The following is a 16,704-nucleotide window of genomic DNA, read 5'->3' on the forward strand; positions in this document are numbered from 1 at the left end:
ATTGTAGCCATATTGAATCTCCTTAAAATTGTTGGTGAAATTACAAGATTACAAATTACAATTGAAAAATAAAATGAAGAAATTAACTTCACTTCTTGGCTGAGACGCGAATATCTCGCACTCTTTAAGGAGATTCAAGCCCACTACAGTAAATCATTTCACTGGTCCAGCAGTAGTCCTCTTGACTTGTCCCCTCCAGGATACAACAGCCTTATCATAAAATGTAACTCAACAAACTCTGGAAAATAGTTGAGTTTAAAGCTCCACACAAATAACACCTCCCTTCAACTAATAAGAACTCTCTTTTTAGACAAACTTAATTCTCTCAAAAAAAATTCTCTTATCTTACATTTCAAAACAAAGAAGACCTCTCTATTTATAGGACAAAAAATCATACAAAGATGAAAAAATAATGAAATGCCATCATTATCATCATTTAGTGCACCATTATGATTTAGTGCACCATTATGATTTAGTGCACCACTTATTAGTGATAATTATGTGCATTTTATGCACTAATGAAAAATAGAATAAAGATGACATTAAATGTCATCAATGGACAATTGCTAAAATTGAAATTTAATAAAATGTTAAAATGCCACACTAACAGTTCACGACAAACACTACGAACCGTGAAATAGATTGACGGTCCATAGAAGATCCCGTAAATCAAGAATCACAGAAGTGTATCTGCAGAAGATCCTGTTGATAGTGAATCGGAAGGGTCGTGAAACCCATTGATAGACCATCAATGTGAATTATGGTCTGTCTGAGGTAGCGTCGAAAACATTTTCCAATTCTGATAGGACTCATTTTTAGTTTATATAGATATTCTCCTTATATTTTTAGGTCAGAACACGACGTAGAACAGAGCATTATCAAGGTTTTTCTTCAAGTTTGTTGATAAATTCCTAAGTTTTAGAATGCAATCTTTCAGTTTATTTCTCTCTCATTCTCCACAAGTATGATGCTTTCAAATTCTGTGTTCGTGCCTTAACTATGAGTAGTGAAATCTATTGCTAGTGTTGTTAACCTTAATGATGAAAAGCTCATAAGATATGTAGTGTGTTTTACACAGAAGGTTGTTGATGGATAATTAATTCTCATTTTTTATATAGATTAATAGTTGCAAATGTTGGTCATGTCATTGCTCAAACTTAACTTGGAAAAGTTAATTGGGTTGGACCGATTAATTATCAAGAACTCAAGGTTTCATCCCCTGTTTAATAAACCCGCATAGGAATAAGTTGGCTTTACTTGTTTTAGTAGGATCAATAATATGTATCACTTCAATTTGTTTGGATAATCAATTGGAGGAAAGTACATTTAACCATTAAAAACACTAAACGTTAGAGCAAAATATCATCGCTCATCAAAAGACAACCTACTAAATTTTGTATTATCGCAAGTATCTAGTGACACTAACCATTAGGAAGGAAAACAACTCTAGTCATTACATTCATTAGAAAAACAACACATAAATCTTATGCTAATATTGCATTAGATACAATACCAATTTGTTATACATTCTTACAATATTAGATCTGACAGAAAGCAAAGTAAGACCAACCATCATAGGTGACATTTTTCTAACCATATTCCGTGTGGATTCAACCCGACCTATTTGTATTTGACTACGATCGCGTGCACTAATTGTAAGGCGTACTTAGAGCATATCACCATACAAGGAATCATCTCCTATAACGTAGGGAGTTGTTTATTTAGGGAATTGAGGATTAAACTAGATATGTAAATGATGCAAATAGGCAACCAGTGGGAAATACTTGGTACTGCATGGGTTAGCCGTAAAAATCCCATATAATTACTGCCGAGAATTACAGCATCTGTTTAGAATGGAAATTGAGAATTCCAGTTTAAATAACAATCCAATCAAAGGACTTTAGAAATATCATATGAATTATGGACAGGTCCAAAAACTGGATCACTGAAAGGCACAAAATACAAGTACAAAAACTCTTGTATAGCTATTGAGTATTCCATTTGCCAGTATATAATCTTTTGTACAGCTATTGGGTATCCTAAAGTATCATAGTAGTCTTCTTCTGTTACCACTTGCATTTTTAACATCTGCATGCTTACACATGCAATCTGGCATTGGGAATGTGTAAAGGGAGCTACTAGGTTTCTTTAACTCGACCCCCTTTGTATCACTATGGCGAAGCATGTCTTGCAATTGGCTTTTGAAGTCACTCCATCTGTAGAAATTGAATGCAAATAGATTGTATTGTAATTTAAGTTCACAACATGCATCCCAAATGTTGTCACTATTCAAATGTTACATACTATAAGGCAATGCATCATTCTCAGCACTTGCTATGACAGATTTTTGCAGATACCATCAGCAGCAGAAATGATAGAGAAAACTGACGTTCCAATAACCAATATGGTATTGTTTTCACTTTTGAAAAATAATGACCAAGTTGAACTGCAAATTCAAACTAATAATTAGTCTCCAATGATTACCTAGGTTCTCATTTACATTTTTTCCCCTATTGACTTTTCAAATAACGATTCATTAAAACTGTACTTTCAAGTGTAAGATAAATATTGCGGATATCCAACTGCCAAACTGAGAACACTGATGACTTATAGAATTTCCCGTCTCTGGTTTCACTAATTATCAGGGCATGAAAGATATTTCTGTCCTTTTTTAGTCCGGGAACAGATGCCTAAGTACTATAAAAGTTCAACATAAAATGAAAAAGAAACACCTTATGATGCTGTCAGCTGTGTATTTATTCCTTTGGATTTTATTGTCTTTCCTGTTTTCAGTTTTACATGTATTCCATGCAAATCTATGTGGAAAGAGAGCTTGGACACCACAATTATCAAAAACAAAGTCAGAAGTAAAGAGAGAAAAGCTGAGAAATTCCAGTTTTTTAGTGCCAATGCAATGAAAAGATGTAAGACCATGTGAGTATGTTTGTTCATATCTGAAGCATAATAACACAAGAACCTGCAAGGACAGTCAACTGGTGCAAGTAACCACTGAAAAATTAAAAGTATGTTGCATTCACTAACCTGATATCTGGACTGTCAAACAGAAGAGCCAATTTCCTTTTATCAGGTCTGATTGTCTTTGCATGTCCTTCATACAGATATCTTCTGTGACCCACTAAGAAGTGAGGAAAGTTGCCACCCTGAGTTGTGACAAAAGCTTCACTATAAAGACAGACTGTATAATCAAGTGCTGCCAACCTAGATGAGTATCCCTGAACCAAAAATTTATGCAGCTTACTTTTCTGATAGAATAAGCCTGTTTCATGAGGCAAAATGGGCAACAGAGTTGTACCTCAAATGGAGCAAGTTCTTCTGTGGAAGCTAATGTATCCTTTGATTCCATCCGTGGGAACATCTGTTTGACTGGGGTCATATATTTCTCAGTTTTATAAATTTTTCCCGCCGCAACATAAAGTGAGGTGTTATTGTCAAACCCCATACCTCTAAGCATCATGCCTACCTAAAGAATAAAATCATTGAATTGCTCAGCTTGATAAACCAGAAAATGAAACGTATCCTTCACCCTATCAAAAGACACCACAACTTTGCGGAGCTCAGTAAAGAACAAACAAAGTGGGAAGTTCTTGATCAGTAAAGAATACCCAATCACCTATTTCACAACCCTAATATTCTAATCTTTTGATAACTTGTCCCAGAAGCATTTCTTGGAAAATATTTATTGATACAGTTTGTCATTCATCGTAGTGCAAGTTGCAGGCAAGGAGACAACCAAAGCAGTTAAGAAGTCTTGCCTATATAAACAAGAGTTGTGTAGAAGAACATAAAGTATATCAATTTTGGTCCCAAAGCCACACTAATCTTTTACAAGATCATTTGAGTAATTCTTCATTCATCAAAAGTCAATTGAATCTTCCCAAAGAACGTGGGGAGAGAGAATAGTAAAATAAGAAAACCACCAATTCAGTTGAATATTATGTTAAGAGAGGAAGGAAACTGGAAAAGGCTAGCTTTTGGACAATTTATTGGAGAAATAACTTAGATATTTTATTAGAGCATGTTATGGAGAAAAATGTGTTTTCACTTGCAGAGTTTACTCAAAGTTATACAAGAAATTATGTTTTGATTGAATGTTTCCTAAAGGACACCCACATCATTAAGTCACTCTATTCCATTTCAAAAGTATGCCTAAAGTGATGCTCTCTTTTAATGTCATAGCTCATTATTGTTTAGGCAATTGAAGTAAAAAGCAGAAACGATCTGATCGTCATGAATGCTTCTGCCTTAGTGTGCTTCACTGTTAGCTTTATGTTCAGAAGTTGCTGATTGAATATTGTAACGGACCTTGCACCTTTAGTTCAGAAGAAACTCTTTCTCCTGGCTTCTTAGAAAGCTTCAACTTCATCTGTGTAATTTTTCTTACAGCGCAAAACACATTCAATTCTTGTTTTGTGGTATTAGAGGCTAAAAATATAATGGAACTAGAGTGGAGTGTGCCTCACAGTGTTCACTATATTGTCCTAATCACTGCTGACTTTGGCACTAAACCACAACTTTACAACTGCCTAGTCAAACTTGTATGGTTGTTGGTGGTCACAATTCTGTTTGGAAAGAAGGATTCCAGTCTTAGATTTGCTTTCAAACAAACACTTAGAATGACGGGTAATTGAATAAGTGACCTATTTCCAACTAATTCCAAGCCTATTTTCAACCTACTTTCTTATAGGCTGAACCCATATTTCCCACATTGTAAATGGGAGGGATGAATATGATTTTACCATGAGCAAATTGGGTGGGTCAGAAATTTTGGGTTAAAATTGCTAGCACTATTGATGATATAAGTATCAAAGGGGCATTTGACTAGCTTGAAAGTTGAAACGACATCACTTTCATCATTTTCATACAAAAGACCTGGGTAAATTACAGTATTGCTAGGTATTGAAGGAACAAAAAAAAAGTAACAAATTAGGCATAGTCATTCGTTATAAAACAATGTTCTCGACATAATTGAGGACACCGAAATGACGAACAGTAAACCAATCAATGCTCTTGTGGATCCGAATGTCAAATTTCTGTCAAGAGAGTCTATCAATCAACCCCGTGAGATTAGGAGATTGGTTGGAAAACCTAATTATCTCATTGTAACTCACCCTACTATCGTCCTAGATTCTCCATATGAAACTCATTGGGATGCAACTGTCTGTATCATTCAGTATATTAAAGGGTTACTTTATGAGGATAGAGGACATGAAAAAATTCTAGGGTATACAGATGTGATTGAGCAGGGTTCTCTTCTAAAAGACATTCTACCTCTGGATAACGTGTTATAGTCTCAAGGCAATTTAGTATCTTGGGAGTACGTTAAGAAATGGACTTTGGATCTAACTCAACCCTAAAATGCTAAGTTATGAGATAAAAATTGCCCAAACAATCATATAGGGAGATGACAACTCATTTCCCCGGCAATGTGGGACACTAACAATCCTCCTCACTGTACGTGTATGATTTGACATCTAGAGTACAGACATTATAACATGAGGACCCATCTTCTTCCTATGCCATAGTTGGGAGGGTGGAACCCTGTGATATGACGAGAAATCCTGTAATTGTGCCTCAAATTCCCAAGTCGAGTGTAGGCACCAATCTGCAGGGTTTCCCCTTTCCAGCATCTGTCGTCCCATAGCATTATGATACCCCCTCTAGGTCCACTAGCTTCCAAACATGCATGTCTTACCCATCTAACTCTTAACTACTATTCTTTTCTCCCTCCCATCCAGATCCCCGACATTCAATGAAATAAGATTGAACTTCATGGATCTACTAAAACTATACTCCTGCCCCTGGTTGTCTTGCCACTGGTTTTGAATTTTACATCAAAGTTAACTAAACCTTTCAATTCCCGTGCCCCTTTAAATCTCGTTTTTTTACAGTTAAAATCAGCTTCCATTCTACAGGCTTGTCTACAACTGTCAACCTGTAATAGAAGCTCCAAAGCTGCCTCCTCATACCCCTGAAAATCTGCTCCAAACAGTCTGGTAACTCTTGAGCATGTTTTGATTGAACCAAATTGTAGCATCCATTTCTCTATCCAGTATTCAACGATGGTCCTGAATTTTCAGAGGTTCTACCACCTCCACCTCCCAATTACCAGTATCTGAAGTGAGTAATTGTCCTTGTTGGGACTCGCCCCCTTCTATAGCATAAATATTCTCTCCCCTTGTATTGAGATTACTGATCCTTCTTCCAGTACCTGCTTTTCTCCCATTGTTCTGATGTCTTTGTTTCCCCCAGCTACATCAAGAACAACCGTCTCCAAAGAGATTTGTGCCCATGCATGCATCAAGTTCTGTTTATAAGAAGAGCAAATGTTGGGTTCTTTGAGTAAGGAATCAACTTTAAAACCTTCTTTGGGCTCCCCTTGTATATCATTAAAAAATAAAAAGGCCTGCTAAATCCGGCCCAATTACTCTATTTTTTAGCTTCTGACTGGGTCCCCAAACAGAGCAATCTTGAGAAAAAGGACTTTTAACTCCTAAGCTTGCAAGTCACGTGACTTCTCCACCTTAGGAGCCCCAGTTGTATTACAAGTACACATACTTTCTCTTTCCAGATCCTAAATATTAGGGATTCCTGGTACTTCTTTGTCAGCAGAATTTGATTTTGTCCTGCGGCGATTAGGAGATGCTGGAAACATGGTCTCTATAGGAACTCCGGCGACTTCTCTGGTTGTCGTTGATGCCATCTCAATTCTCAAACCTAGGTTTTCTCTCTATCCATACCGGTATGAAATATAGAACTCCTTCTCTTTCGATGACAACCTCATTGGGAACATTACGACCATCACCGACGACCGAAATTCTAGCCCATTTTAGATGGTTCTTGAGCTCCGTCTCTTCCTCCGTGGCCATCCAACCTCCACAAAGGTCGCCGATTTCATGAAAAACGTTTTGAGACCAAAGGTGAAGAGGGACAGCGATGACCCTGATCCAGGTGGCTTTGTGCTTGGATGAATTTGAAATACAATTGGGAATGGGTTTTCCACCATCCCAGATGAAGTCTCGAGTTTTTCACAGACCAAGTTTTCTTTCAGGATCTTCTCCACCATGTCTATTAGAGAACTCGAAGAGAAGACTCTCCCAGCATTTCAAAAATATTCACTCCAAAAACTGCTTTCCAGTTAGTAGACATCCATCTTCTAATGTTTGCCAGCGCGGGTTTTTCCTGGATCTCCTTACCGAAATGTCCCACCATACATCTATTCAAAAGCCCAACCTCCTTGGGACCAGCTCCTGCATCAACACTAATACTTCCCTTTATGATGCTCACCTCAGCCTCTCGAAGTTTTTTTGTTTGCCATTTACTATCTTGGACAGTTTTTGCATAAGGCTAGCTTGCTTCAGTTAATCTTGGGGGTTCTGTTTTGTCCAGGTGGGAGGAAGAGTTAATGAACCTCTCTATCTTAAAAGTAATGTCCAACCAACTTGCATTCAATGCAGCTTCAGGGATGATTAAAGTCGATCTCATCTTCACCATTTAATGCCAAGATGCTCATATATCTGCCATAAGCATTGTACTTCCTTGTACTGAAGTAATTTGTACTAGTATCTTTTGTCTTCCATCTCCAGACCAGATTTTTCTTATCCTTTGAAGCCTCCTTAAAAGTGTAGCAAATCCATTCCATGATCTTTTGGCTCAAAGATACTCACCTCATCATATTTCGACTTCTCTCCACCCATTCATACAAAGAAGATCTATCAGAATTCCTTCTCGTTATATCAAAAGACTTGAAGACGACGTTAAAATATATTCTGTTTTCCCCCATGTCCAATAAAACTGCCAGAGAGCAGGAAAAAAAACAAAGGAAGAGAGATGACTACCACCAACCAACCAGAATCTCGTGGCAAAAGTACTGTGAAAAAACTCGAACTAGGGTTTTGTGACTGGCTGGTTTGTACTCTTGGGAGAGAAATGGTAAAAGGGGTGTGTTTTGCTGATGATAGAGGTAGCAAGCACGAGAAAGAGAATAATAAAAGGGTTTCGAGGACAGAGAATTTCTAGAAGAGGGCTGGGGAAGACGAAGATCGGTAGGGTTTTGAGGAGAGAGGAAGTGGATGGGTCACATCGGAAAATAGTTTCCATCGGTGATGAGATTTAAAGAGAGAGAGTGACAGGAAAAGGTGTTTACGGACTTACCTTGTGACCCATGTCTGAGAGCACAACTTTTGTTATTTTCGATAATTCAGAAGTACATCACATTACTTATCAAAATTTTAAGAAATTGTTACAAGCTGAAATGGGAGGCCATCAGAAAGGAAAAAAGTACAGAGAGCATAAGCAAGAAATCTGGGTCATTAATCAAATCCTTCATACCTCAAGTGGAGTTAGTGGGCACTTGCCATCGATTCGGTTTGCACCTGGCCTTATAACTCTTCCTCTTCGCCTGAATTTTCCTCTCCAACTTCTTTCACGGGCAATATCCATTTCATGTTGTTCTTCTTCACCACCATCATATGTACAGCATGAAAATGCAACCATGTCCTATTATAAGAGGAAAAAACAATTTTAAGTTGCAGTCTTATCTTTCAAAAGGAAAAGAATCTTGGATGATCAGCGTAGCCCTTAAAGAGAACAAACAATTGAAGCATGGTTTAAGAAGAAAAGGTAACACCTCTTCAAAGCGGATGTGCACCGAAACATATCTTCCACTCGTTTTAGAGCTCTTTTTTACCATTCGATCAACCATCTTTGCTGCAAGCATGCGTATGGGTTCGGAAAACCTAAGCGCTTCAAAATTGCACAGACATCGCAACCCTTGGATATTTGGAGGAACTGAATGGGCCAATCTGTTAGAAAACGGTGCAATGCGAACAGCCCTGCACATTCATCTTAGGCACAAGTAAATATGGCATCTTTACAAGATTAAAGGAAAAATAGGTTAAAGGAAGATGAAACATTAGCACATTGATGGTGCAAGTGAGGCAGGGGTAAAACCCGATGTTTATGAGCATATGATCCCTTCATCACCTTATGAGACCATATAAAATGCATATTATATGAATCTAGAATTTCAGATATTGTTCTTTCATCAGTGAGACAGCAGATTCTAGAGAAAAAATGGAACATGTCTTTGTGAGACAGTATATTCTAGAGCAAAAATGGAACATGTCATTTGCAAAAGCTAAGAGAAGTGGATATGACCTACTTTTCACTGTAGCAAGAATATTAATTACCCTCAAGATGAAAAATACGTAACTGGCAAAATTCCTGATACACAAAAGTATTTCTTTTCGCAGATAACTCTTTTTTGACCTATATTCCTGATCACAAATTAAGAGTTATTATCAACAAGAGCGAGAGCTTCCTTCGTGAAATTGGGAAAATAAAAGAAATTTCTTTATCCAGCAAAGGTAGAGGTAGAGCTACCAAAATCGGTTGCGTTCAAGGTAAAGCAAAAAAACTTAATCTGCAAACGAAAAGACTCGCAAAAACCATATTTCAAGAGCGAATGATTTTTTCAGGTTAAGTTTTTAGATCTCACAATATCCTGAGGCAAAGTTTTGAAATAACAGACCAGTAGATTAGAATTAAAAGAGGTAGAGAGGATTCTGATGACTGAACCACAAATATTTTATTTTCTATAGTATGTTCCTTCGTACAATAGACCCTTGTGATGGGGCCCTTCCCCGGACCCTGCGCATAGCGAGAGCTTAGTGCACCGGGCTGCCCCTTTTTATTATGTTCCTTGAACTATCCATTATTCATGAAGTATGTGTCAAATGAGTATGACACATGTACATATACAAATACAAACTGTTCAATGTGCGCCAAAACTTGCTAAAAAGAAGTCATACACATACTAGGTACATACTTATATCTGACAGTCATACCTGAGTTCATAACATAGTTTTCTTTTTTCATTTACAGTACTGGGGAGGGGGAGAGAGAGAATATAGAATCCCCAATTAAAAAATTATTGCATCCTCCCATATTGGTTTCTTAGTTTAAATGGATAAAAGTTTAAAGCGAGAGTTGCAACTATAGTCATTTATAGAGAAGTGTGCCCAAAATAAAAATAAACATATGATACCTTTGTTTCTTTTCTTTTTATTTTGCAGGGATAGAAATGGAGTAGGTATTTTAGTAGACGGGGACCTTAGGGAGCATGTGGTAGAGATTAGGAGGATCAATGATAGGATGATGACAATTAAGCTAGTTGTTGGCGGGTTTAATTTGAACGTTATTAGTACTTATGTGCCTCAAGTGGGCCTGGACGAGGAGGTCAAAGAGCTCTTTTGGGAGGATTTGAACGAGGTAGTGAGAGGCATACCGAACTCAGGGAAGATTTTTATTGGTGGAGATTTTAATGGACATATCAGGGCAACTTCTAGTGGCTTTAGCGATGTTCAGGGAGGCTTCGGTTTTGGAGAGAGGAATGGAGGTGGAGCTTTGATTCTGGATTTCGCTAAAGCTTTTGATTTGGTAATTGCTAAACTCGTGCTTTCTGAAGAAGGAGAATCACTTGGTTACCTTTCGTAGCATGGTAGCTAAGACTCAGATAGAATACTTACTCCTTAGGAAGGGTGATAGAGGCCTTTATAAGGATTGCAAGATCATTTCGAGTGAGAATCTTACTACCCAATACAAGCTTTTGGTGATGGACTTGGAGATTAAGAAGGATAGGAGGAAGAAGACCTTCAATGACATACCAAGGATTAAATGGGGAGGCTTGACCCCTACCCTTTCTCGGGAGATGGGGGAGAAGTTGATTGGTATGTGGACTTGTAGTAGTAGTGGGGATGTGAACAACATGTGGGATAAGACAGCTAGTTGCATTAGGGAAGCAGTTATAGAGGTGCTAGGGGTATCGAGGGGTAACTTTGGTGGTAACCAAGGAGATAGGTGGTGGAACGGAGAAGTCCAAGGCAAATGGGAAGCAAAGAAGGTTGCATATACAAAGTTGGTGGGGTGGGGACGAGGAAGAGAAGAAGACACTTAAGGAAGTCTATAAGATGACGAAGTTAGAAGCCAAGTTAGCGGTTACGGTTGCTAAGACGATAGCTTTTGAATGCTTGTATGTCGAGCCAGGGGACAAAGGTGGGGATAAGAAATTGTATAGGCTTGCAAAAGCAAGAGAGAATATAGGAAGGGGACATTTCTTGGTATCTCCATTCTAGAATTACTTCCCTTCACTTGGAAACATTTAAAGAATCCTGAACATTTCTTGGTATCTCCATTCTAGATAACCGAGAAAGAAAAGCAATATAGGAAGGGGGCAAGTTTCTCTATGACACAAAATTCAACATAAAAGTTATATAGAAGGGGACATGTTTCTATCTGACACAAAATTGAACATGGGATGCTCGGTGACTTTTCTAACGCCTTTACGTTTGTCAACTGAAATGTCAATGTCTAAAGGAACAAATGTAAATTAGAGTTGGACCTTGGAGAGCTACCTTAAATTTCAGTGTGATCTTGTGGGGTGGGCGATCCTTGATCACTTTTTTTCTAGTTCCAGTTTCCCCTTCCTTTTTTTGTTCCATGTCCTTGTCAATAAATGTGTCATGAAAAGGCTCTATTGTCTCGGTATTTTCCATTTCCATTATTTAAGCCTTTATGATCTCTTACCTTTCTTATATTGTTTTCTGCTTCATCACCAAGATTACCATTTCCAGCATCTCACAAAACTTTATCATTTCTCTTTTGACATACTAGATGGTAACACGTAGTGGGTTTCATGGATTTTAGTAGCCAAGTGGATACCATCGAGTTTCCTGAACTCCAAGCATTCATTCTTGGGTCTACTGGTTTAGGCTTTCTAATCTCCCTAGTTTGGTGCTCAAGTTCCCCTCAAGTATCAATAGTTGAACCGAATGATTGCACCCATTTTCTAAATAATTCTTGCTATTCAATCATTGAATGGTGAGACAAAAAGACAATGAGAGGAATCACCGCCTTGGTTTATGGTTGTCTGGGCCAGAACTTACGTCATTAGGCTTCTATTGATGCCGCTTGGTGATCTTTCCTAGAAAATATTGTTTTAGTCATGACTGATGAGAGGCCAAAAATACATATATTTAGCTATTATTTTGTCTCTCACTTTAGTGTTTTTAATCATTGCTTGAGTATATATTATATTGAGTCCTGCTTAATATTATATTTTAAATGTATAGGAATAAAACAGTGTTAAGATAAAGAGATTCTCAGAGCAAAATTGAATAAGAAGCGAAAAACGAAGAAAGAAAATAAAGCGGGGAGACAAGGGGACATATTATTACCCATATCCACACACACACACACACACCGATTGTGAAGACAAGAGGCAAGCAAATATTAAGGAAAAATAACAAAGAAAACTCGTGAAAGCAGCGAAGTAAAATAGTGCACTCGACAATTGCCTTGCCGCAGCCCGCATCACGACAAGCTATTTAGGGCTGATTTTATCCAATTTGTTCTGGACTCGATTATTTCATCTGAGACTTTTCCCTACACCTATAAATAGTCTATAAGCACGGTTTTTACATAACTTTTGATCTGGAAAGAGGTAGGAGCTACCGTGGAGGACGGAGAAAATTGATTTCAATTTTTCTTCTCCAGATTTATTTATTTTTACATTTTTCTTTAGATGATTTGTTGTAATTCATCCATGTCTATGTGGAGCTAAACTTCTCCATCTACGATTATTATAGTTGCATGATTGTTGTTGTATGAACTTGATTGACTTGTTAAGATAGCTATCATCGTGCTACGGCTCGTGTCGTCACTTATTTTTTCTTGACCTTAATCATTTGATTGTTTGATCACCTTTCGACTACTATTTTTGGCTTGTAGGAAGAGAGAATTGATTCGCTAACGTGAATAGGAATATACCCAGTAGCCTTGCTTAGTTGATATAGAAGAAATATACATCCACTTCACTATTGACCGACGACCATAGGAATATAGACGTTAGGGATAGTCGAGTAGTCTTAGATTTATCGACAAGATGCTTAATAAGTAATATCAAGTTGCAACTAGTAACCGGATAGAAAATCAAAGTCAGTTCAAATGATTACTCAACATGATTACTAGCGAAACCATAACCCTGGATCGATTTCATCTCATTGATTACGTAAAAATATGCTCTTCATTTAGTTATTTGTTCATTAGTAATTTTCTTTTTACTTTTAGCTTAGTTAATTCAAGATAATAACTTTGGAATTTATTGCTTGAATAAATAATTAGCATTAGTTTAATTTAGTAAATAGTTAACCAACAAATCTCTATGGGTACGACATCTGGCCACATAATCCTATATTACTTATACGACCGCGTGCACTTGTGTGTGCGCTTGGACACAACAATGACCAACATAGGGATAAAGTTTTTTTTGATACCACTTAATTTAGGTACCAAAATGTTTTATTTTATTCATTTGTAGAGGTACAGATTTATAGAGAAAAGAAAAAAAAAATTAGGAACCTAATTCATTAACTTTGGGAGAAGACAATCAAGGGATGGTTTCAACCTGATCTAATTCCCTAAAATAATTAACAGCCTAGCAGATCTGATTTTATCAGATTCATTTAGATCCGACAAATCCTTTCTGATCACAATTGATCATAATCAGATATTCAAAAATCAGCACAACTCTTTATGTTAATGTTGTTATTATGTGATTTCTCTATGCAAATTGATGTTTTAGCAGTAGTATTTGTCCCCAAGTATGTATGACAAGTAATATAAACCTTTCCCCAAAGTATATATGAAAAGTAATATACACCTGATTTATCATTCAATGAGAACAATAAAGGAGAAAATATCTAAAAAGAATCACAAAGAAAAATGTAACTTTACAACCAAAAAGGATAAGACAAATTAGGTCATAGGCAAAAGACTCATACCCCAACTCCTTCAGCTTTGGCAGGACCTTTAGAAGATAATAGGTTGTGCTGGACCATGCCTTTACTCTCAAGTTTACAATGCTACTTATGTTATTGTCAAACTTTAGTAGAAGATCTTCAGGGAGCTCTCGAACCACCTTCACATGATTTCTTAGAGCATAGATGAAGAAGTCCTCATCAAATATGTCACAGAACTTGCTGCAAGTATGGCAATATATAAGCACTTCTGGAAAATTTCAATAGACACTACATAAGGGATGAACTGATATTTTCTGAAAAGAGGAGAGCTTAGTTACATATAACAAAATGCTAAATCAATCCACACGAAGAATGACATTACCACTTTTGAGTATTTATGAATTTGGGAAGCTCGTCATGCTTTAACTCAATTTGTAGATCGGCCACATAAACTTAAAAAACATACACTGTTCAGCTGAATACAAGTCCTATAAAAGTGACTACTGAACAAACTGACATGATACTTGAATAACTAGGGAAAACGAGCTAAAAGGGGCCTTTAAGAGTGGAATGAAGGATAAGAGACTTTGACCTAATTAAAGTTAATTAAGTGAATTTGAGGCTTATTTAAAAATGGGAAAATTACGCGAATTGGCAAACATTACTAGTATATTTAATATCGCTATAGTTTCAAAAAATTACGCAAATTGGCTACAGTTTAATGAAATTTGCTATTATATAAATCTGGGGGCTCATATACAAATTTGGAAGCGAATATACAAATCTCCAAAGAAAATTTATATTTTCTTCGGTATTTGTATATTTCGGAGCTCATATACAAATCTGTGGGGGCACATATATTAATCTCTAAGGGTTTGTATTTGTATACAAAGCGAATTTAGGAGCTCATATACAAATCTCTAAAACAAATTTGTATTTGTATATACAATCTCTCTGAAAACCCAATTTGTATAATGCGGCGAGATATACAAACAAGAAGCCCAATTTGTATGATACAGCGAAATATACAAACGGAAATTAGCATGGTAACTGAAACTATAGCTATGAAATGTAATTAGGCAAACTGTAGCTAAGGAGCCTAATTATCTTTCAAATTTATGCTATTTTTGAAAGTTCAAATTTGTTATTGTACAAATCTGGGGGCTCATACACAAATCTGGAAGCGAATATACAAACCTCTCTTCTTGTATTGACATGGAAGGGGAGAGTCTCCCTCATTTACGTTTTTCTTAGTTTTATTGTATTGAGAGGAGTCCTCTCATAGGTTTATCGATTTCCATCTACCAATGGAGAGGAGCTGGCCGATCTTAGTAGGTCGGCTGACTTCTGAACCATCTTAAGTTCGGAGGTAAGTTTTATGTCCCCCTCCGTGTATTTTATTATTTTTATTAAAAAAAAAATATATACAAACCTCTAAAGCAAATTTATATTTTCTTTGGTATTTGTATATTTCGAAGCTCATATACAAATCTATGGGGGCACATGTACTAATCTCTAAAGGTTTGTATACAACGCGAATTTTGGGGCTCATATACAACTCTCTAAAGCAAATTTGTATTTGTATATACAATCTCTTTGAAAACCCAATTTGTATAATGCAACAAGATATACAAATGGAAATTGGCATAACAACTGAAACTATAGCTATGGAATGTAATTAGACAAACAGTAGGTAAAGAGCCTAATTATTTTTCAAATTTTTGCTATTTTTGAAAGTTCCTCTTTAAAAAATTTAAAATATTGGGAAGAGGTATTAAAATATTAATATTTCAAATTTCAGACATTTTATTCCCTCCCTTCTCTTTTTCTAATATGCTTCTTTCTTCTTTTATTTTTCCTTCTCCTTTCTTCACCTTCTTCTTCTATCTTTTTGGTCATTACTTATTCTATTTCTTCTGCATTTTTTTCCTTCTTCTCTCTTCTCCTTCCTTCTCTTCATCTAGAGTTTCATCTTCAGTTTTTGTGATTTCATCTTCTTCATTCTGATTTGGTTGTGAATATTGTGGAGAATATTTGGTGAAAAAAGTTTAAAACATTGGAGGATTTTGCAGTTCATCGAAAAACAATCGAGAGTTGTTTAAGCAACCGAGAGACGTTGTTTAAACAATTGAGAATTGTTTAAACAACACTAAGTTGTTTAGTTCAATCAACCAGAACATGTTTAAACATCTATCTGAGAGGTGTTTTAAACATCCTATGATTGCTAGTTAAAACGAGGACTTTTTGAATATCAATTAGTTGTTTTGAAGATATGAAAACATTTTCTAGTTGTTTAGAAAGATATTTAAACATTTGCTAGTTGTTTGAAGGTGGTGATGATGTAGAGGGGGAGAGGATGGGGCTGAGGGGATGGAGAGGGAAGAAGAGTGGGAGGTTAGTGCAAATAAAAAAACTTGTGGGTTTTAAAAATATGTGGCACTATCACTAATTAAAGAAGTATTCCTTTTACCTAATTTTAAGTCTTGAGTCCTTGAAACTTGAATAAAAGTTTCAAAAGTCCTTGATAATTCTATCCCCCGAATAAATAATCCTTGTTTCAGACTATTTCCTATTAATTTTCTTTCCCTCAATCATTTACCTGTGTGAGAAATATTGGAGAAAAATATTATTGAATTGTGTATCTACATTATTACACAGAGACCTATTTATAGACACTATAATACAATCTTTTACCAAGCAGGATACTATTTATTAATTCTATTCTTATTTCTATTCTTATTTCTATTCATATTCATATTCCTATTCTAAGTAGGATTGTATATAACTATTCCTATTCTAACACTCCCCTTCAAGCTAGTGCATACAAATCATATATACCTAGCTTGTTACAAATATAATTAATACAAGGACTGGTGAGGACTTGGTG

The 16,704-nt window shown here is 36.3% G+C and overlaps 1 protein-coding gene across 2 annotated transcripts in view; it reads right to left on the reverse strand.

Annotated features, from left to right (window-relative positions):
• Window positions 1-1,799: 1,799 nt before the first annotated feature.
• LOC129884171 (O-fucosyltransferase 9) overlaps window positions 1,800-16,704 on the reverse strand; it is a 35,297-nt gene continuing 20,392 nt past the window's right edge. For both annotated transcript variants that reach the window (XM_055958533.1, XM_055958562.1), the window contains exons 6-11: window positions 13,860-14,057; window positions 8,648-8,852; window positions 8,350-8,517; window positions 3,314-3,481; window positions 3,043-3,233; window positions 1,800-2,216 (exon numbers count right to left, since the gene is read on the reverse strand). In XM_055958533.1, coding sequence (XP_055814508.1) covers window positions 2,048-2,216; window positions 3,043-3,233; window positions 3,314-3,481; window positions 8,350-8,517; window positions 8,648-8,852; window positions 13,860-14,057 — 1,099 coding nt within the window. In that variant the 3' untranslated portion in view covers window positions 1,800-2,047. The remainder of the gene's footprint in view (window positions 2,217-3,042; window positions 3,234-3,313; window positions 3,482-8,349; window positions 8,518-8,647; window positions 8,853-13,859; window positions 14,058-16,704) is intronic.

This window comes from Solanum dulcamara, chromosome 1, assembly GCF_947179165.1.
Source record: "Solanum dulcamara chromosome 1, daSolDulc1.2, whole genome shotgun sequence".
In the NCBI taxonomy this organism is placed as follows: domain Eukaryota; kingdom Viridiplantae; phylum Streptophyta; class Magnoliopsida; order Solanales; family Solanaceae; genus Solanum; species Solanum dulcamara.